This window comes from Zalophus californianus, chromosome 13 (genome assembly GCF_009762305.2).
Source record: "Zalophus californianus isolate mZalCal1 chromosome 13, mZalCal1.pri.v2, whole genome shotgun sequence".
In the NCBI taxonomy this organism is placed as follows: Eukaryota; Metazoa; Chordata; class Mammalia; order Carnivora; family Otariidae; genus Zalophus; species Zalophus californianus.
The window spans coordinates 11,507,379-11,529,840 of NC_045607.1; the positions used below are offsets into that span (position 1 = coordinate 11,507,379).

At 53.3% G+C, this 22,462-nt stretch overlaps 1 protein-coding gene across 14 annotated transcripts in view; it reads left to right on the forward strand.

Annotated features, from left to right (window-relative positions):
• The window catches only part of DENND1A (DENN domain containing 1A), a 503,929-nt gene that overhangs the window by 462,153 nt on the left and 19,314 nt on the right, over nucleotides 1-22,462 (forward strand). For all 14 annotated transcript variants that reach the window (XM_027614760.2, XM_027614750.2, XM_035723489.1 and 11 more), the window contains one exon: nucleotides 21,463-21,551. In XM_027614760.2, coding sequence (XP_027470561.2) covers nucleotides 21,463-21,551 — 89 coding nt within the window. The remainder of the gene's footprint in view (nucleotides 1-21,462; nucleotides 21,552-22,462) is intronic.

Consider the following 22,462-nt stretch of genomic DNA (forward strand, 5'->3'; position numbering starts at 1 on the left):
CAGTCAGTCAGTTCGGCAGAGCAGGAGGAACCAAAAACGGGTGGCTGGGGTTGCGCAGTGCCTGTGTTCCCTTTTAAACCCCCACATGCGGTGCCGCGCCTGAGCGACAGGCCTCCTGCGTCCCCCGAGTCTAAGCATGCTCAGCCGCGTGACAGCGGGGCCTCTTTGCTGGGGGACTGACCAGAGCCTAAAAACAGCATTTCTTTTAAGGTCTGTGCTGGAGCAGCTCCGAATCCAGCTCCCTGCCAGGGAGATATGCAGCCCAGCAGGACAAGAGCAGGAAATCTGATTCAGTGAGACCAGGGGAGGCATTTTCTCAGATTAGAATTCTCTGTGCCAGAGGTGGGGAGTTTATCACAGTGGGGAAGGGGGAATAAAACATAAAATATTGAAAATAAATTATACCCCACAAGCAAGATCCTCTGGGAGAATCGACTCGGTGTCAGGGGCCATGCAGGCAGTCCCCACCCCATGGCTATAGGAGGGCTGTGCCAGGAGCTGCCTGTCGTGTTGCCCCCAGCCATCCCTAAGCATGCGTGTGAACTAGGTGAATTATTAACCTGTCCGTGCCCACAGGGAAAGGATGACAGGGACTAACCCAGCGGTGGCACTGGAAGGAGAGGTCAGATGGATTGGGTTGGTTTTCATTATAAGGTGGACCGACGGTGTGGGATTCAGGCCTCTGACAGGCATCACCTCACTTAATCTTCTCCACAATCCTCTAAGATTCATGCAGTTGTTATTATCTCCAGAAAGCCAGTGCTCAGAGAGGTTAAGCAACTTTCCCAAGGTCACACAGTAAGTGGCAGAGCAAGAATTCCAAACCAGGTCTATCTGATGCTGGGGACCAGGCTCTCCCTTCAGCCTGCCCCTCTCGTCAGACCCTCCTCATCATTTACACCTGGTCCCTCAGGCATCTGGTGGTAGCTGCCGGTGGTTTGGGACCTGCTTAGACTCCAGCAGTGTGGCATAGAATGGCTGCGGGGGTCACGGTCACTCTGTTCTGCCTCTCCCTCACTCCTGGCTAAAGCTCACGGCCACTCCCTGGATTGGGGATTTGGCTTTCTCCCCAAAATAAACCTACAGAGTCCCAGATTCCTTAACACCGTGGGGGGCGGGGGGTGTGTGCAAAAGCAGCTGGCAGTGCTGCCCTCCTGGTGCCTGCCAGGTGTGGGGCAGGGTGCCCAGTAGGTGCTTGCGTTGTCTCGCAGGACCTTGCCCAGACTGGTGCACTAGGGTCTAGACTGCCCCGCTTTTCAGGAGGGCCAGAGCCCTTGCTCTAATCCCCTGGCTGGTCAGGTGGATTCCGATTCAAAGCCCTGGCTTCTCCTACCTGACCTCCAGCTCCCCCAGCCCTGGGGCAGCTTCACAGCAAAGGCCGCATGGCAGCCTCCTCCGCACTCGATCTGAGATCGCACTGACCATGTCCCTAATTAAGTTGTTTTGTTTTGCCCATTGTCAGCCTGCTTCAGACCATGTCTTCTGGAATATTGTATCGCATTTGTTTGTTGATACTGCAGAGATTTTTAAAATGTAATAAAAGTACGAAAACAGAATATACAAAAGGGCCTGCTCCGGGGGGATTGTTGATTATATCCCACTTGAAATGCAAAGTGTGGTAGGGGATTAACATTGCCTGGAAGCAGTTGAAACTGAATTTTTGAGAATTTGCTGCCCATCAGCCATATGGTTCCATGGTTACAGCTACCTCCTTGGCCTTCCCCGGCGTGCCCCAGTCCCAAACTCCTTCTAGGTGGATCCCAGTTTGCACTTTCCAGAGAGTAGATAGTAAATGTTTGCAGACGGACAGTAGGTTGGAACTTGGCAAGATGGTGCCTTGAGAGGCCAGGTGGGATAAAGTAGTCCGCAGAAGCCAGGAGACAGGGACTCTCCAGGTGTGCTAACCAGGGGATTGTTCTCTCTGCAGATTGGTGGGGGGGGGTGGGGGGGTGGGGCGAGGGATGCGGGAGGGAAGCTTCTGTCCCAGGGCTGTCTACCAGGCACTTTCATTCTCCCAAGCCATGATGACCAGCTAAGAATTCTTCCCCTGCTGCCCTCCTATCTTTGTGACTAAAAATCCTGAAGTTTTTTGCCAGGCAGAACTCTGAGTGTTTCTTTTATGCCCTCTTTAATTCCTTCCTTCACTTATTCAACATATAATGAGGCATGTCAGCTGCCAAGCCCTGCCCAAGGCCCTGGGGTCACAGAGGACTAAGATGTTGTCCTGCCTTCATGGCACTCATTGTCTGGGAGAGACAGTCAACGGACCATACAGAAAGAGAAATGCTAATGGACATAAGTGTACTGGCTGGAGAGGGGCCCTAGGATGTCTGGGGGAACCAGGGCAGGCTTCTCAGAGGAGGTGACATTTCTGCTGGATCTTGAAAGGTGAGTTGTATATTAGGTGGAGCCAGAGGAGGACGGTATTCCAGGTAAAGAGAGTGACATACGTAAAGGACAGGAGAAGCTGGCTCTTCAGAGAAGAGTGGGGCTGGTGTGGGGAAGCAAGAGGCCAGGAGGCAACTGGTGAGGGCTGGGAGCCAAACTGCAGAGATAGGCAGTGCCCGGGTCTTGGGGAACTTGAAATCTATCTTGTGGGTGTCAAGGAACCAGTGAGGGTTGTATCTGAGGGAATGGCATCTGGGAAGATTGGCGCTGGGCCACCATAGGAGGGGGTAGATAAGTGAAGCGGGGAGGCTGCTAATGAGGCTGCTAACTCGCAGTCAGGAGCTAGTGGGAGTCTGACTGAGGACCCCATTGTGGGGGCGAAGAGGAGGGAAAGATTTGAGAGAGACCTGGGAGACAGACAGAACTTGGTGATCTGCTGGATCCTCTCCGTGGGAGCTGTTGGCATTCTCCCTTAGAATGATAGAGGACTGGACACAGGCTGCATTTCTCTTCCTCCAGCCAACGTGCTCCAGTGAGGTTTGAGGCACAGCCCATGACAATGGGAGCGCCTGTTGGGGTGGGCAGGGCCAGTGGCCATCCCCCTCTGTAGCCCAGGGTGAAAGGTCTTGCTGAGGGACAGAATGGCCAGCTTGGAGGAAATAGGGTACAGTGACCTCCACCCTCTCTGTCCTGCTTTTGCCCCAAGGCTGTCTACCAACCCCCTTCCTTTTTCTACTTTCTCTGAGTCGTGGAACCAGGGTACCCATAGCTTCTTCCAACCTCTCCGCCATCCCAGAGTGTGGAGTGTTAAGGCTTCTGCTCTCTGGGTTGCCAGCTCTCCGGTGTCCCAGGTCATCTCCACCATGGATGATGTACAGTATTATGCTAAACCAACTTTATGGGCAGCCCCTTAAAATGCAAGCCTCTGCCCATGATGGATGGAGAGCATCCAGTTGTTTAGCCAACCACTTACAGTTTGTTGCAAACCTGCAAGAACCACACACAGACGTCTTGTTAGGCCTGTTGCGACAAGGACCCCATAAATAAATAGCAGAGCGTGTCTTGGTGCATCAGGGCTGGAGTATGGAAATAGAGGCACTGTATAAATAATACATATTTACAAAATAAATATATCTGTACGTTAGCGTATGCAGCCATAACCAAATCACCCAGCGTAACAACCCGAAAGGCTCTGAGGGTTGGCCACGTGATTGGCTCCCATCCATCAGTGCGCATCAGCATTAGAAATGACTGCTGAAGGGAGGGGGTCCTCCTGCCCGCTGACCTCGAGGCCTTTGAATTGAAGCAAGTGGTGAGATTGCAGGTGGGCATCCTGACACACAGCTTTCCTGCCAGGGTTTGAAGCCTACCGCGGCCGTGTGTTCCTACAGATGTCTTAAGGTCTGCCGCCAAACAGAAGGCTGATTAGCACCAAGTTGCAGGCTGTAATGGGGTGCACCTCCAGGAAGATGGCTGGCTGGGGGCTGGGGAGCGGGGAATGGATTTTCAAATCATGCAAATTTGCTTTGGCTTATGAAGAGAATCCGTGAGTTGACTTTCCAGGTGACTCTCACCAGAGGCCTGTAACTCTCAGCCTTTCGCCCTGAAGGTAGGGCCGGGTTTTCAGAAAGGCGGTCCCTGTCTCTGCTGCCCCTTTCTGAGCCGTGAACCCCACTGGGCATCTGGCTTTAGCATTTGCAGTTCCGAAGAAGCAGCTGACAGAATGACCACGGGAGTGGGCGCCCCTCCCCTTGCTCGTAATGGCACAATGCTGGATTTCAGTATTTTAAATGAAAAATATATGCAGTTAGCTGTGTGCTGACAATGTCCTTGAGGATTTGACAGTGAGATTTTCCAGCAGTTGGTCTTCGTTAGGACCCTGGCGGTGTTTAATAAGGCAGTCGGAATGCTGGCACCTTGGGTTCCTGTTTGTTCTCCGAGGGCTCTGGGGCTGCCGCGGTAAGCACATCGACCAGAGCTGATCATTACAAGGGCGTACGCCACCATGAATAAAAATGTCACACGTTTTCCCATCTCACAGCGGTACAAAATGTCAGTCCTGTCAAACACACATTGCGGGGAGCTGTGTGCAGTCCGTACAAATTGGAGAGCTGCATATTCCCCCAGCCTTCTGATATTCTTCATTTGAAGCTGAAGAAAAACAGTTGTTAACCTATTAGCTAGGATTTTAAACTCTGCTGAGGCGGTGGAGGGGTAGACTTTGACACAGATAGAAATGTATTCCAGGGTCCAGGAATTTTAAAACCCGGTTCTCCATCCATTTGTTACAAGGGAAGAAAAAAAACCCCTCTGTCGAGTGAACTTGACTGTCTTTCTTTAACAGACACACTGGGGAAATTTGGGGATGTTTTACATCTAAGCTTCCTATTGCTTCCCACTTTGGCATTCCACTCAGAAAGTCTCCTGCTCTTGGGGATGGCCCTGGGGCTCAACCTGTTGGGCCAGGTTACCTCTAGGTGGGGAGTTTTTCCTAATCAAAAGCATGCCAGAAATGTTGCCAGCCTTAAGGACTGAGTGACTGGCGTCCAGGGACAATGACTGGTTGGTCTCGGTCCGTCAAATGCTGGGCGATGGCCTCCCTGATCATTTGGTTGCCAGTTCCATGGTCTTGGGCAAGCAGGTACTTTGCACTTACCATGTGCAGGCCTTGTGCCCAGAGCCAGGGGTCCAGGTGTGAACTAGACACAGCACCCCGTTTGAGGGGCCCACTGTCATTAGGGGAGGGACAGAAGAAAGAAGCCCCACTCTGTCAAGCCAGGAAGAGAAACAAGAAACATGGCTTCCAGGGAAGGGAGGGACCTGAGGCATGGGCAGACCCACCGGGTAGGCGAGCTTGAGAAGGGCCCACAGGACGAGCACGTGATCGCGAAGAGCGGGAGCGCTTGCGGGACAGGGCAGGGTCTGTATCAGGCCAGCCAGAAAGAGCCGCTTGTGGTGGGTGGGTCATGGGGGCTGGTGGGGGCAGGGCTGGCCTTGGCTAGGCTGCCAAGGGCAGTGTATGGGGCTGTGACCGGCTTCCCAGGCTGCAGGTGGATGGGGGGGCAAGGGGACGGAGAGACACTGGCAGCAGGGAGAGCAGTGTGGAGGCTGTTGTGACATCAGACTTTCTATCCAGAGGCTGCTGTGCAGTCCCATCTGTACCACGTGAAATCAGAAGATTTTTATTTTAATTTGCTAGTGGTGTACTGCATGGGGTGGACATCGTTCTGGAGATGATAAATTAGCCTCGGTTTTGCTGAGCTGGCCCCGGCCCTTAAATGCACTGAGCAAACCCTCACTGAGTCAGGACACAGGCCTGGTGAAATGCAGGTGGTGGCAAAGATGGACCCTCCTGTGTGGTCAGAACAGACATAGCAGGATAAAAAGGTCAAAGGATGTTGGGAGAGAACTCCCCAGGGAGAGGGGAGCACCGTCAGTCTGGAGGGGATACGTTTCAGCACCTTCCTTCTGCTGTGTGTGTATCGGGTGTGATGGAAGGAATGTGGGCTTCTTTGGGGTCAGGCGTAGTGGGGCTTAGATCCTGGTTCTGCCACCTGTTAGCTGTGAGGCCTGGCCTGGGTGAGTCACTGAGCCATGTAGCCTCAGTTTCTTCATCTGCCAAACGGGGATTTTACCTTCTCTGCAGGGTTGTTGAGGTCATTAGAGACCTTACGTGTAGAGCTCCTAGCATGGGACCTGATACATACCAAATGCCAAAAAACAGTAGCCCATGCTGGAATCTGAGGGCCTTTTCTCTCCCAACTTCTGGAAGCCTTTCCTCCTATCCCCCACCTCCTGGGAGGGTCACCCAGGCACCCTGGGTAGCGCCTCCGACGGCTGCTGTGCAGGCAGCAACTTCTGCTGGGCAGAGAATGGCCTGTGTCAGCAGAGCTCCCTGCCCAGCCAGCGGCTGCATCTGGTGCCCGACCTCCGGCCGCCAGTGGGATGCCACCTATTCAACCCGAGCAGCTGCACCTGACTAAAAACAAAAGGCTCCCCTCCCCCGCCCCACTTCTGGCCCTCCTCCCTCCCCCCCCCCCGCCTCTGTCCCCCAAGCGGCTGGGGTCACCCGGCCCCCTCACAGCCTTCCTCACAGCTGCCTCGCCGCTTTTGTTCAGCATGTGAACTTCCCCATCAGCCAAGCTCCTTGCACGGGAAGTAATCAGGGATCTTGACAAGGCTTCAAACCGCAAATGCCACTACAAATTAACCAGCACCACTACAAAATACTACTCCTGTCAGCATCAGGGAGGAACGCACCGCTCTTCAGGACCAGGCTGAGATGTCTTTCAGCTCTGCGCTCACTCACTTCGGAGAAAGTGCCTAGGACCAGCCTGAGAGAATGGCCTTGCCAGGTGACTTGTTGGGGAGACCGAATCCTAAGCATACCCTCTCCAGAGACAACAGCTGACAGACCCAGGGGCAGGTGCTGTGGCTTTTCTCGGAGGGCCACCGTCGGTCTTGAATGCCCCCTCACAGATGGTGCCTCTGGACAGTGAGTCACAGGGCACGTTGAGACCTTCCTCTGGAGCCCGACAGACACAGACTGAAGACCAGCACCACCAGCTTCCTAACTATGTCGTGCGAAGTTCAGCAAGAGATTTCCGTTTCCCCGTCTAGAGAATGGGGATCATGATAGAGCCTCTATCCAGAGTTTTAGGACTGACTGGGAGATTCGGAGTAACAGTGGCCCATCCAGGGTGCTCCAAGATGAGACACCACCACCACCCCGCCCCAGCCCCCCTTTCGCATGAAGAAGCACCTCCTTGTCACCTGGTATGGGCAGGTTGGAAACTTCTTCTTCAGCCACCTTGCAAGAAGCGTCCCTCCAAGATTATAGCCTGGAGCTTAGAGTTACCTCTGCGGGTGCCCAGGGCCCGAAGATGCCAGGATCCTGTCTAGGGGCCCCGGGCCCTGCCCCGCACTGCCCGCCCGGAGCAAGCACCACAGGACCCCAGTGGCTGGCCTCTCCAGCCGTCCTCACTGAAACTCTGAAGCCGAGGCAGGCATTTGATCTTCCCAACAAGCAGGACCAGCTCTCTCAAGGGTGGACGAGAAGATTGCAGGTAATGACAGGAGCTGGGGGACAGGTAGGAGCTGTGCCTGAGAGAGCTGGTTGGGCATTTCAAAGGAGACACTCCACACAAATATAGCTTCAGTACACTCCTTTTTGGAGGCATATCAAAAGGAGCCCTCTTTTATTTCCATATCTTGCATAATAGCATCTTTCCAGTCCCAAGGAGTAGAGGAGCTCTGCTCTCGGCCCAGAGGCCCTTTGTAAAGCCACGGAAAGCTTTGCCTTGCTCTCCCAACCCGGGCTGTTTCATGCATAGGTCAGAGCACTGATGTGGCTCCTGGCCAGGAAAATTAACCAGGCGAACTCCTTGTTTGTTAAACAGTGACAGAGTTTAATCGTGAATTTTCTCTTTCTCCTTCTCTCTTCCTGGCAGCGTATCTGTTTGGGTCACACCCCTAGGACAGAGAAATCCCAGGCATCTGTCCAGCCTCCCCTTTGGGGACCCCCGGGCCTCCTCCTTGTGACCTAGACAGAGTCTGATGGGAAAGAGACTACTCAGCACCATTCAGACACAGGACCTGAGACCGCGCACCCCCCCGCCGCCCCGGTTTAGGGGCCAGCCTCAGAGGCCAGCTCTCATGTGTCCAGCTGCCGTCAGGCACATCTGCCTTCTCCAGCCCTCAGAAAGGGGAAGTGCAGGGGCCCTGGCTGGCTCCCTAGGCAGGTTGCCTCCCCACCCCAACTTTGCATGCATAGCCTTCTGCCTTCAGCAAACCTGGCTGGTCCCTATGGCCTCAGGCATGTGTGTTCTTCTACCTCCTTCCCCTTGCGACCAGGCTCTGGTTGGCATCTGGCCTGTCTCCCCACTGACTTTGACATTTCACCTTCTGTGTGGCCTTGGGTAGCACCTATTCCTCCACCCGCTCCCTGCACCTACTTTCCCAGAAGCCAAATGGGGATGCTGTTGGTGACCCTAAAGGGATGATCCACAGTGTGTCCTCCGTGGGGACTGAGTAAATCCATGCTTCGCTTCCTAAACAGTCAGCCCCTCCCACTTACATCACAGGACCCCTGCCCCAGCCCACAGTTAACTCGAGAAGAGCTCTTTGACCCTCTTCCAAAGGCCTCTTATCCACTGCTGTACATGACCCTGGGCAAGTCTTTGCCTTCCCTCATCTGTGAAATGGGGTAATGGCCCTCATTCCCGTCCGGAGGATTCTCCTGGCTTAGCGAGGCGCCAGACCACGCGGGCAGCAGGTGCTTTGGCTCTGCGCTCTGTGTAGGCGAACCTCCCCCCACCCCCCCTCGCACACACTGCACTCTCTGCCCCAGGTCCATGCCGTCAGTCAAGCATTTTCTACCCCAGAGCCCAGTGCAGGGCACCCGCTCATCCATGCTGCCCAGGTAATTAAGTTGATATTCCAACACAGCTTCCCCTCCTGACCTTTTGGAAACAATATGTTTTGCAGCATCAAGAAATTAACTGCAAATCAGATGCTGTCCTCATAAATGCGGGTTTCATATCCAATGAGCATACTCACCTGGCCCACATGGTTGACTGTTGCAAATGCCAAGAGCCAGGCAGAGGCCAAAGAGTTCCTCTCCTCTTTGGGACTTCCGTGTCAATCATATTTCCGGGCTTACCCTCTCACGTTTATATCTTGTCGTACTCAGGTGGCCAGGGGTGGTGAGTTCACAACATGGAGGCCTGGGCAGGGCCCTGTGGCTGGGGGGACTGTCTGTCCTTAGAAGCCCACCCATCTCCTCCCATCCGTCTTCTAAGACCAAGGACACCAGGGCCTCTGATGTGTCCCTCTCTGCCTAAATCGCTCCCAGCTGCTCTCAAGAGAAAAGCCACGTTTCTTAGCCTGATATTCAAGGCCCCATTATGTGACCCCCTCCCCCACCAGCCCATCCAGGGTCCTGGCCTGCCTTATCCTCATATTCATCCTTGCTCTAATCATGTTGGGCCACCATGGCTCCCTTGTACCGTGCAGTGGAACTCCCTACCATGCCCATCCAATAAGAACGTCCTCCTCTACCTCCACAGACCTCCACAGACCTCCACAACCCTCTATCCCCCCTTGCGTTGTAACCCCTTCGATCAGAGAGGGAGCCCTTGGAGGACAGGACCATATCTTGCTCACAGATGTGCAGCGTATATGCCACCGTTTGTTAAATGAATGAACAAATGAATCGTATCTTCTTTGGAAGGCCCTGGAAAGAGCTGCTCAAATATGGAAGGGGAGGATGTGAGTCACTCTCTCACAAGCCTTTTCTCTTAGACACAGATCTCTAACAACAGATTCTAACTTCAGACGGATTAGAAAAACCATATCAGAAAGGATTCCTGATGACTTTCGAAACTTGGATTCACAAGGATAGTACAGTATACTAAGAATACCTGCTTGTTTTAGTTCCTGCCACTAGCTGTGTGACCTCGTACTAGTCCCTTAACCTCTCTGGGCCTCCTGTTTTCTGCCCCACTATAGCAGGGACATAATCCTCCTTTAACTTGCCTCTCTAGGGGATGTGAGGCTCAAAGGAAAGAAGAGAAGCAGAAATACTTTGACAGGAAAACACATAAATAAAGAGAGATTATTACTAAAATCCAGTCACCTTCACCAGTGCCTTGCTGACAACACACTTGCTTGGAAAACCAAGGTCTTCACATCCACAGGACTTCTCTGAGAAGGCTTGTGAATCCAGCGGGGGAACAGAGGATTGGCTGGTCCCATTCATCGTCAGGGGCTGTGGGCCAGAGCCCCCAGCCATAATTGTACCCCTGCAGCAGCCTCACACTGGTGCTTGTGACTGAGGAGCTATTTCCGTTTTACACAAGAGTGAACTGGGACTTAGGTTTAAATAACTCACCCGAGTGGCAGAGCTGGTATATTGGACTCAACTAGAAAACGACGGAGCCGAGACATAAACCGACATCTTTCTAACCCAAAGTATATTTCTGGGGGTTTTAGCCCAAATTACTAATTAGCCAAGGACTCTTTGTACTCTAGGAAAAATTTTTTTTTCCATGATGTAGGTCAAATGCCACCCGACCATACATTTCTTAAGGACAAAAACTTTATCTTTTTTTCTGAATCTGTGGGCCCTGGCTCCAAGCAGTTGTTCCATAAACACATGTAGGAGGAATCTTTCCACTCTGTGGGAATGAATCTGCTTCCACAATTGGACATGACCTTCAGGAAAACAGGTGCATGTGTTGGGTTTCAAAACCTCCAGTGCCACCATTCCCCCGCCCCGGCCCCTGCCCAGCTCAGGAAGTGCCAGATGAATTGTTGAACAGAACTCTTCTTAGCAAAAGATTGCCAAAGGCTCAGCCTTTTGAACTCACTTAAGAAACAGCAGTCCGTGTAGCCACATTTTGATCCAGGGAATTGGGGATTGCATACGTGATCTCAATTCTCTGCTTCTCCTGATTTACGGCTCTGCTGGGTTTGCCTCCACCTACTGCAGCGATGGGAAGAGCACTGGATCCACAGCTGAGGCCGGGGACCCGCTCCCAGCACTCCCCATTACCAGCTGGGGGCCGTGAGTGGGTCACTTTACCTCTCTGTGGTCTGCTTCCTCGCCCACAGATGGATGTGCTCCTTGCCACTAGGGCCATGGGAAGAGCTGAGCGAGCTGGCACCGGCCCTGGACTGTGGGCTGAGGTGCAGAGAAGAGTGAGAGTAGGTCTGCACCCTCAGGGAGTAGGGGGGCGCGGGTGGTGCTCCTGTCTCATCTAAAAGATTTCCAGTGTGTCCTGGCCAGATCCACAGCCTCCCCAGGCCCCGCTTCCAGTTAGTCCCCGACTCAGCTTCCAAGCCCTGGGGCCATGTTCTGGAAAATGATGTGTGCATCCTTCCCTGGCTTCTTTCTTCGCTCTCTCTTCCCACCCAGGTCGCCACCAGTCACCCCTGTGGCCTCTTCTAGTTGTCCCCAGGGTACTTGGCTCTCTCCAGCCTGTGTCCACTGGCGCCTGGCCCTGTGGGAAGTGCTGTATACCCCAGCGGTGGGGCCCTAACAGACGGACCACATTACCCTTTCATAGTGTCTTTAAATTCCCCGACTTACTCTGCTCGCTCCTGGGTCGGGTGTGATCAAGAATCTACTTTTTTCCCCACCATTTACAAAGTCAGTTGCAGAAGAACCAGCACTTCCTGGGGACAGTCAAAGGAAAATGAGTTAATTACGAAATCTGGAGAACTAACTTTTTTTTGAGTCTCTACATGTTCCAGGAAGTTAAAGCCCAAAATCATTTGCTGAGCACCTATTATGTACCAGTACTATGCTGGCCCCAGGATAAACAGAGAGATGAGATGAAGAGGCTAAGAACGACAGCCTGTGTGCTGTGAATACACATGGGCAGGGAAGGGCAGGGAGGGCCTCCTGGGGGAGGTGGTGCTTGAGCCAGACACCAAAGGACAAATAAGAGGCACCCAGGGTGAGACAAAAGGAAATGGAAGGGTATTTCAGGCGAAGAGACCAGCATGGAAACACAAGAACACATGAAGCCCTGGGGGGAGCTGGAGGGAGAGCTGGGTCGGATGGGGGTGCTGGGGCCCCGGGGAAATGGGGGGAAGCACCAGAGATGAGATGGCAGAGGTCTGTGGGTGGGGCCCAGTGTCTGGAGGGCTTTGAACCCTTCGGGTGGCATTTTCCAGGGGCTATTAACGGCTAGTATAGGGAAAGTGAGTCTGGGTTCAAATAAATTGGAGAAATAGGACATAGAAGAAGAAAAGTTAATAGGGTTTTGCCTGTTTAAGGTGGGTTTTTTGTTGCGAGACTTGGCAGCCTTTGCCAACTGGCATTGTGAATCTCCAGAAGGAGCAAGGCAGCAGACAGCATTTCCCAGACTCGTCTGGCTGGGGAACCCCCTTTTCTTCCTTCATACAATGCGTCTGCTGAGATGCACTGGGACGCGCTGGCCTTCCGCTGAGATGATTGAAGCTGGCGAGCGACACGACTGGGCGTGTATTGTTTTTTGTTTTTTTAAAGATTTTATTTATTTGTTTGAGAGAGAGAGAGAGAGAAACAGCATGAGAGGGGAGAAGGTCAGAGGGAGAAGCAGGCTCCCCGCTGAGCCGGGAGCCCGATGGGGGACTCGATCCCAGGACCCCAGGATCACGACCTGAGCCGAAGGCAGTCGCTTAACCAGCTGAGCCACCCAGGCGCCCGCGTGTACTGTTTTTAAGTGCCCTCTGGAGCAAGCGTGGAGTTGGATGGGGAGGGGAGAGGCCGGAGTGGGGGGAGCCTGCTAACGGTCATAGTTGCTAACGTCTACTGATGGCCCTCTGGGAAGATCATGGCCAACATGGTCTCTCTGAATCTTCCTGACAGCCCCCTTGCGTGGGTGGGGCCATTACCTGCATTTGCAGATGAGGAACGGGGGGCTCAGATGATTAAATCATGGGCCTACAGAAACCCAAAGGGTAAGGGGGTGCTGGGGGTTCAGTCCAAGACTGTCTGACCCCAGGGGCCGCCCCCGGAGCACTCTGCTACCCCCACCAGCAGGGGTGGCAATAGCTCGGTCAGAGGCAATGAGCCGTGAGGACTGTGGGCTGGAGAACGGGTCGCCCAGCAGCAGAGCTGCTGTGAAGTGGGGGGTCATGTGACGGTGGGGTGGGGGGGTATGGATAAGGCAGCAGACTATGCACCGTGCAGGCGGCGCCCCTCTCCCTGTCCTTTTACTTTCCCCTGCTGAGCAGTGTGAGCTGAGGGGCTCCATCCCCTTTTCCCCATACTTTTCCTGTAAACGGGGGTGGAAGAACTAGGGCTTAGTGGGTTGCCATGCTTATCTCGCTGGGTGGCATCCCCACCCAGAGGTGGCCTCCAGCTGAAGACAGGTCTGTGAGCATGGTGTGACCCACACTGCCAGCTAACAGCACAGGACCTGGGGGCCACAGTGTACCTCCCTCCAGACATGCTCTGGATGTGCTGTGAGGGACCCCAGTCCCCTACCGAGTCCCTCCGCCCACTCTCCCACTGGCGCTGTGCTGGGCAGCAGGGGTCCAGGGACGCCTGAGACCTGGCCCCTACTCTCCATGAGTTGGGTTCAGAGAGTGAGTCCCAAGGCAGGTCTGGTATCTGAAGAATCACTCCAACCCAGTGAGGCTCTAAAGCACTGTCCGAGAGAAACAGCAGGAGGCACAATGCAAGTCACACGTGAAATTCAAAATCTTTTAGTAGCTACATTAAAAAAGTAAAAAGACACATGTAATTAATAATATTTAACCAAATGGCCAAAATATTTTTATTCCAGCATATAACCAATATAAAAAAATTATTGAGATGTTTTACATACTTGTTTCAAACTAAGTCTCTGAAATCCAGTGTGTATTTTATGCTTAGAGCACATCTTAATTCAGACTCACCACATGTGGCCGTTGGCTGCTGAAGTAGGCAGTACAGGGCTAGACTTTGTCAAATAATAACATACCTTTGTGAACTGCGTGGCTGAATGGGGAGGAACCACCCGGAAGCCTCGAGGGGTTTGCGGAGGGTCCGTGATCTTGGTCTCGCGTGCGTACTTACTTTCCTTACTCTGCCTGTCCATCTCCCACACCTGTCAGGGCATCTACACGGGCAGATGGTTGAAAGGACAAAGCTTGACTTTCAAAATAAAGGGTTGGAGGATAGAGCCGAGAAGCCTGTGCTCTCTTGGTTTTTATTCAAATCCTAATTTCAAAAGCCAAGTGTTTGGTACAATTTTATTTGTTCATCAGACATTTATTTTGCAAATATTTTTTTTCCTGAGGAATAAGGATGAGTCCCTCAAGGAAATGAACATTTGAAAGATAGTGCAGGGGGCTGGTGGGAGGGAGACACTGGGTGATAAGTCCCACGTAGCTGGGGGCACGGGGCAGTGGGAGCATCGAAGGCGGCATCTGACCTCCTATCTTGAATGACAAGTAGACATTTACCAGGCAGGTTGGGATGGGGTAAGTCATTCCACCCTGAGGGGCAGGCAGGAAACAAGGCATGAGAGCCCAGGGCCATTTGAGGGTCTGCCCAGGTGAGCAAAGATGAAGTTTGGGAGGGGTCTTTGTGGGGCCCAACAGAGCCCGGGTCCGAGAGGACTTGGAATGCCAGCCCAGAGCCTTGTCACCCGAGGAGGCAGGGAGGACAGCAGAGGTCTCGAGGCTTGGGTGCAGCGGGGTCACGTTGCATTTTAGAAGTTTCCGCTGGCCTGTGTGGAGAATGGCTGGAGGAGATCCAGACAGGAACCCTGCTGGGAAATGATTACCGTGATCCAGGCCTCGGAAATGCACGGGCAGGACCCGGTGACCAGTTGACATGGGGGTGAGAGAGAGCGGGAGGCATCGAGGACGTTCCTCGGGGTCTGGCTTGGGTAACTGGATGCTCCCTCTCTCGTGTGCCCTGTGTGCAAATGCATCAAACCATCTCCATGTGTACTGATGTGTTAAGTTTCGCTTTAATGCAGCCACAAAGACTCCGTCCTTCCACACGCCTGCCGCCCCCCAAGATACAGCGCTCGAGGCCCGTGAGTAGCCGCTGGTTCCGCCCTCCCGCCTAACCCTGCCTGAGCCGTTCTCCCCGCCTGACTAAACCTCGGGAGTTTGAAGTCAGCTGCCTTGCAAAACCAAACCGGGAATTGGGTTTTTCAGCTTCCCTCTCTGCCTGGCATGAACCCGAACTTGCATTTTCTGGGCTTCTCTCTCCTTTTTCCTGAGCCCGTTTGGCAACTTGCGGGTCAGAGCCGTAGGTAGCCATGAGCCACTGTGTGGTGTGTTTGCCGTGTGCATCATTTGAGCACGTCTCCTAGGTTCTGAGTCCCAGTCTAGCCAAAGAGCTTTAAAGTCGGGCTCCAACCGCCTCTTCCTCACAAAGGAAGCAGAAGTCTGGCAGCAGGGGTCTCGTTCCCGCCAGAGTGGGGTTTGGAAATGCAGTTGATGTCCCTTTTGCGGGGTCAGAGGCCACGCCCAAAGAATCTTGAGCTGCCTCAGGTGGAGACCGGTCTCACCTAGAGCCCCACCCTCCCCAGTGAGGTGCCAAGTCAGGGCGGAAAAGCAGGACGACATGCGACAAACCCCCCAACACCTAGGAATGGGGTGGGCGAGGCAGAGAGACCCATCTGAGGTTTTTCAAGACAAATGCCATGGGAAAATATGGGATGTGGGGCCCCATTTTCCTTGGAAGCTCAGACTTCGGCCATGCCGAGGCATAACCACTGTAACAGGATCCTTTAAAGTGGGAAACTTGCCAGGACCATTTGGTGAGGGCTGTTTACCAAGAGAAGAGTTGCTCTGTCTCATTCAAAGCAGCCACCGCTCCTGCAGCCCAGCAAAAGGGGTCAGGTTCCCAGCCAGCTGCGACCAGAGTTCCCGCAAACCCACGTCCCAGCCCCCACCCTCCCCCTTACAAATGCACATGTCCACATCCATCCCATGACACGTGGCAGCCAAGGAGTGCAGGTGGCCAGGCCCAACCGTGTCTGTTTTTAATCCTCGGTGCACACGCCCAGCCTCGCTTGGGTGGCTGCTCTCTACGTGGATGTTGGAAAATTCTGTGGCTCTGTGTTCCTTCCCTTCCCTCCCCTCCCCTGTGTGGGAGTTAGAGGGCAGGGGCGGAGGTTGGCAGGGATTTAGATACCTTCATCTACAGCAGTCGTGAGTCTGCAGTTCCAGCCACGTGTGATGGATCCCTCCTGAACCCAGTCAAACCACGATTAGCCCAAACCCGATCAGCATGGCTACAGAGGGGCTGGCTGGAATGTTTCGGCTCACTGTCATTGGAAGGAAGGCACAAACAGCAAAAAGAAGCTGCTTTGCAGGACAGGAAGCCCCTTCTGGGTCCAACCACGTGTGATTTAGTGGGAGCTTCAGGACAAGGCATTAGCATGATGGTTTGGGGGGGTAGGCAGAGCTAAGCTCGGGGACCCAGGCTGTGTGACTTGTGGGCAAGTACTGAAGCTCTGAGCTTCGCCTCTCTCTCCCCTGGACACGTCTTCCCTCTCCCTAACGTGCCCTCATCCACAGAGTCTTTGACAGAGTGAACAGAGATGACCTTGTAGAGCTCGGTGTCTGGCCCACAGCAGTGGTTCTTACTCTTCTTGATGGGTTTTTAAGCCTTACAACTTCTAAGGAATGACTCGGTTTCTTAGTGACTATTGTTTGCCCAGGATTTTTTATAGTAAGCAAGTTATTCCAGCTGAGCCTCACAGTAATTCTATGAAGTAGACATCGGCTCCACCCATTTTAGAGATGAGAAGACTGATGCTTGGTAACTTAACCCAAGTGCCTCAAGTGCAGATAGGGTTCACCGGACTCAAGAGCCTGTGGTCTTTCCCACATACCGAACTCCTGGGACTCTCCACCTGTATTTCCATGAAGTCCATCGTAGTATAAAATACTGGGGCAGTCGGGCGCTTGGGTGGCTCAGTTGGTTAAGCATCCAACTCTTGATTTCAGCTCTGGTTATCACCTCAGGGTTGTGAGATTGAGCCCCGCATAAGGCTCTGTGCTGGGCATGGAGCCTGCTTTAGATTCTCTCTCTCCCTCTCCCTCTGCCCTTCCCCATTCCCTCCCTCCCTCTCTCTAAAAAAAATAATTTCGCTCTCAAACTAAATAAAATTTTTAAAGGGTGGGGTAGGGCGCCTGGGTGGCTCAGTTGGTTAAGCGTCCGACTCTTGATTTCAGTTCAGGTCATGATCTCAGGGTGATGAGATCAAGCCCCACATCTGGCTCCCTGCTCCGCGGGGAGTTTGCTTGAGATTCTCTCTCTTCCTCTGCCCCTCCCCCACTCATGCATGCATGCACATGCTCTCTTTCTCTCTCTCAAAATAAAATCTTTTAAAAATAATAATTTAAAAGAACTTTGGCTTTTTAAAAAATAATAAAAATAATAATTAGCAACAGCCAGCTTGGCTTCTTATGGAATCTCTAGGGCACTGTTGGGGGCTTCGCAAGGATACAGAGGTGAAGAGAATTAACATTTATTTACTGGGCACTTCTTCTGCGCCTAAGACTGTGACAGGCACTGTATCATTATGGTCTCATTTGTCCCTATACCAACCCGGGCGAGGCAGAAGCTGTGTCCCCAGCTTGCACCCTAGACTGCAGAGATAAGAGGCCAGGCTGGCCTTGCAGGCCAGGCCTGCTTCCCCCTAAGCCATCCATCCAGAGGGTTGCTCTCAGAATTTCCTGCAGAGACTTAGGACCCAAGGCAGGCAGGGACTCTCTTGCAAAGCATGATCTGGGGCAAGACAGGTATTGGAGACCGCTCCCGTGGACTCCGTGCTGTCTCACCTGTGTGGGGACTTGTGCAGACTGGGGGAGGCCCAGGCACACCCACTGGCAGCTCAGTACTTGGGAAGGCACACATAGCCCAGAGAACAGCCCTGAGCCGGCACAGGAGGCAACTAGCCTGGTACTTGGGGCTGTACCGGCCCCGAGTTATGGTACATGGAGGCTAACGAGGCAGGGTGCCTAGCGGAACCAGTTCTGGGCTTGGAAGTGAGAGAGGCCTGCCCTGATTTGAATCACAGGTTGGCAATTCCTGGCTGTATGACTTTGGGCAAGACATTTAATTTCTCTGAGTCTTAGTTTCATCATCTGTAAAATGGGTTTAGCAACACCTGCCTGGTGAGAGAAGTGAAGTCATGTGTGTATAGTGCCTAGCATAGTCCTGGCATGAAGTGGGCTCGTATCCCCACTTCTGTCACCCCAAATGCCTTCTGCCAAGCAGGGTCACTGTGGAACTAAACTGGGAGTCTTAGAAGGCTTGTGCTTTCTGGGCCCAGCAGTACCCTGTGCCCCAGTCTGTTCACTCGGCGTGCACTCATATAAGCCTTTCCAGTGAGCACCACTGTCCACTAGGGGTGAACCTGGGAGACGTGCGGTATGGAACCCCTTGAGGGCCTTGAAAAGAATGGCCTGACCAGCGCTCATGTCAGGAGCTTCTGGCCCCCAGCCGGGCTTTATCGGGTACTTAGCTACAAACGTCTGGGCAGGAGTGGGGCCATTCGCCCAGGGTGGCAGGAACATGGGAGATAGCCATTCAGCCTTTCTGGAAGGAGCTTTGTAGCCTGGAACCTGTGGCTGGAGTTCAGATGTTACCAGAGGATTTAGATTTTCTTTTTAAAAAGAAGAAAAGGGAAAGAGCAGAAGAAAGCCTTGCCAGTGTCTGGTGGACCAAGGGGAGTGGGTTGGGGCATGCAGGGGAGAGGCAGGTTGTGGTCGGCCGCATGGGAAGCGCTTTATAAGCTCTGTATTTATTATTTCTTGCTCACCATTAAAATCAAATGTACTCGGTGCTTTTGTATTCAATACACATTTAACCCTGCCGACTTAGATTTCTCAGGTTTTAAATCCAGTGGGGAATTGGCTGGTTTCCCAACTTTCCCCACAAGTCCCCCTTGAACAGAGCTCAAAATCCCTGTTTAGCATTTTCTCCCCTGGCACTGCTGGGATCCCAGCACCGGCGGGGCCAGTCGCCGTTGTGTGTGTTGTGTGTGCATGCGGTTTCTTCCCCCCTCCCCAGTCCCCTACCCCTCCTCAGCACCCCCAAAAGACGGATGTGACTGCTGAAATATGACGGGCCAGTTGTCAGCGCCGTCTTGTGATTCGGGCTTCATTAAACCATTTTGTCCATGTGTGTCGGTGCCTGGTTGTGGCCGTGTGTGTGTGTGCACACATGTGTGTGCTTCGTGCATGCACCTTCAACTCCTGTGCGTGCTTCTGTGAATGTGTATTTGTGAGACAGTGTGAATGTCAGCGCCTCGGGGCCTCTGTGCATGTCTCTGGATGGCTGGCTGTGAGTGTAATTGTGTGTCTGGCTTTGTCCACACCAGTCAGGTGTGTGAGACTCTGGGTGGGTCTGAGCTGTGCAGGTGACTGACTGTCTCTGGGTCTGTTGTGCCTTCCTCTCTCTCCCCCGTCTCCCTGCCTCCCTGCTCCCCTCCCCCACCCCCTTCTCCCTGCTCTGTCTGTTTTATCATCCCTAATGAAGCAGTCTTCTCCATCGATCCTGCTGATTGCCAACCCATTCCTTTTGTTTGTTGGCGCTGAGCCATTCGGCGGCACTCTGACAGCTCAGCTCGTCTAATTAGCTCTGTTGTTCTTTTTCCCCATGTTTCACCACGTTGCAAGTTCAGTTGAAGTTGCCACAAACTTAATCCCCCCATTTCAGCCACAAGTTCACATTCCTCTCCCGCCTTTATGGTAGCGAGAAGCAGCTGTGTGCAAGGACCGGCTGGCGGGCCTTCATATCTGATCTTTCCCGAAACCCCCACCCAGGGACCTCCGGGGCAGGGCAGAATGGCTCCGTCACTCCACACTGCACACCCCACATCCGCCTTTGGGGTGAGAAGTCTGGGGGGAGCATTCCAACCCGGTGATCCTGTTGAGCAGCAGCAAGAGGGAGAGGAGTCTGGCTGTGGTCAGGGAAAGCGGGTCAGGGTTTGAATGGGTGGGGGATCTAGCCATCCATTCATTCAGCAGCGGTGACTGGATGTCTGCGTTGTAGCAGGCCCTGTTCTAACGACACTGATACTAACAGCAACATTCTTATGCACTTCTTAGATTCCAAGCAGCCGCATCCATTTGTTCCTGAAAGTCTTGCTGGGTGACCACCGGCACCCCAGGCAGCACTGAGCAGGATGCTAGGCAAGAGTCAGGTCATCTTAGATAGCGTCTTCTCATTCAGAGATGCCCCATCCCCGTCTCCTTTTTGTTATTGGTAAGGTCACAGAGAAGCCCCCGTGTGTGGTACACTCCTTGCTGGCGCTTTCCCCGCACCATCTTCTTGGATCTTCGTTCAGAGGAACCCCGTGGAAGAAGACCCCAAGTTTGGTGGAATGCATTTGGCGGTTACCACATCTCTGATTTGCCAAACAAGGCTGAGATCAGACTGGCCACTCCACAAGAAAAACTTCAGTTAGATCAGACATGCAGAGACCTGAGAGCTTGATGAGACTCTGCAAAGACTTGTCTTTCGTGCAGCTAACTTCTGTAATCTGTGTTCTCCAGCCATTATGCTGTGTCGCCCACAAATTGCTGGGGGACCCAGGGGGCTCAGGGAAGAGGGCAGGCAGTGAATGGAGCGTGTGTGTGCTCTCCTTCCCTGTCTTATCTGAGAACTTCAGCGATTGTGGCATTTCATCTACCTTGGCCCCTCATCTGCAGAGTGAGAGCAAACCCCCTGCACTGGGATGTCCAAGAATTTTTATTGGCAACAAAAGTCACAGACAGACTTTCTTGGTTTAGCTCTCTCCAGTCCCTCTCTAGCATTGGATATGCTCAGAGATGACGGAGCCAAATTTAAAGCCATGTAATGTTGACTGGACCAGATGAGGATCCTTCCAAGGGCACCTACAAAAACCCCATCTTGTTGCTGCAGGCCAGCTATGGATTAGGAAACTGTGTACTTCACTGTGAAACACACCCACCGCCCAGCCTCAAGCTGGGCCCTCATGAATGCAGGAGCTCCGTGGGGCGTGCGGGGTCCAGGCTGAGCCCTGCTCGGGAGGACTGCCCAGAGATGGCCTGGGGAACAGAAAGAGGATTTTTATTGGCACTCTGTAATGCTATCATTTGCTTTATTCCCCCCTCCTACTCAGAGAGGAAAATTAGCATCCTATGATTGAGTTGTAAAAAGAATGAAATAAACACATGTACCCTAGACATAAAATCCAAGTGAAACCTTTTTGTCCTACCAGACCAGTTTCAGGGTTCTAGAAGAAGGCGAGTGGGGACTTATAAATGAGGGCCTTTGTGTTTCTGGGTCCTGTACGGACAGTGTCTCGTTGAAGTCCCACGGCAGCCCCTCAAGGAGGCAGGTGGAGCTGCCCCCTATTGCAGACGAGGAAACCAAGCTCTTCGGAAGAACCTTTCCTATTTGAGTAGGCCACGGAAGTCCAATTCATGGATCTGCTGCAAATTTAGTGGCAATGTTCTCACAAGAAGCAGAGCTTTTGTAGCGTGTACCGTGCAAATGCCTCAACATTTATTTGGGGGCTGCTTATCTAGATCTGCAGAATGTCCTTGTATGGCTTTTCCAACTCACTCCTTGGGGCCTTTCCCCTGTGCCCGTTCTAGGTGCGCCCTCCCCGTCCGCACGTCGTGAAGAGACCGAAGAGCAACATCACGGTGGAAGGCCGGAGGACTTCTATCTCCAGCCCTGAGCAGTGAGTACCCCATTGCTCCCCTCCCCTCTGTCTCCCAGAGCCCAGGGGTCTAGGCCTTTGTGGGGTCCGTGCTGCAGCTCTGGCCTTTGAAGGCTCCCTGGAGCCCTGAGTGGGTGTTTAAACAAAGAGGTCAGTCAGGGAGTTGGGCTTGATCTTCCATGTCGGCTTTTTCTAGCAGTTGTCACGCCCGCAGGAGGAGCCAGGCCTCTGGGCTGGGTTTTGAGTGGTGACACCCAAAGTGTACTCAAACAGGCTCAGAAGAAGGTTTCAGGCCTGGGTCAGCAGGGGAGAGCTAGGAACCTGGTTGAGGAGGTGATCTCTTTAGCAAGGGGCAACCACTCTCCTAAGCCTGGGGTGCTCCAGGGCTCTAGAGCTTGGATTTGTACCCAAAACTGTCCTTATCCACCGCCGCACCCCCACCAGTACCTTTGCTCCCCTGTGCCACGGCAGTCATTTTATTAGGGCTTGGCTTTGCACCTCTCCTCAGGCCCAGAGCTCTGCGGGCGGGCACTGGGTGTTCTGCCCAGAAGCTAGCACAGGGCCTGGCTCAGGATCATGTGCAGGATAGATGCTGGATAGAGGAGGTAAATAATGAGGCAGGTGGACAGGTGGTGCCTGGAGATGGAGCTGCCCGAGTGGCGTGAGGCTTAGAGCTGCACACAGCCCCCAGTCCAGAACCGTCTGGAGTGCTGCCCTTTGTCCCCAAGGCCCAGAGCCCTGGGGCTCTGCCCAGACAACTCCGCAGCTACACACTGGCTTCCTATGATGCTTTGAAAAAGTACACGAAACCGTCTCAGGCTGGGGTTTGTTAGCGGAACCAAAACAGTTGCCCCGGGGACCCTGAAGTCCCTTGGGTGAAGAGAGGAATGCTCCTCCTGTCTGCTCTACTTTCAGGAAAGTTGTCAGGGAAA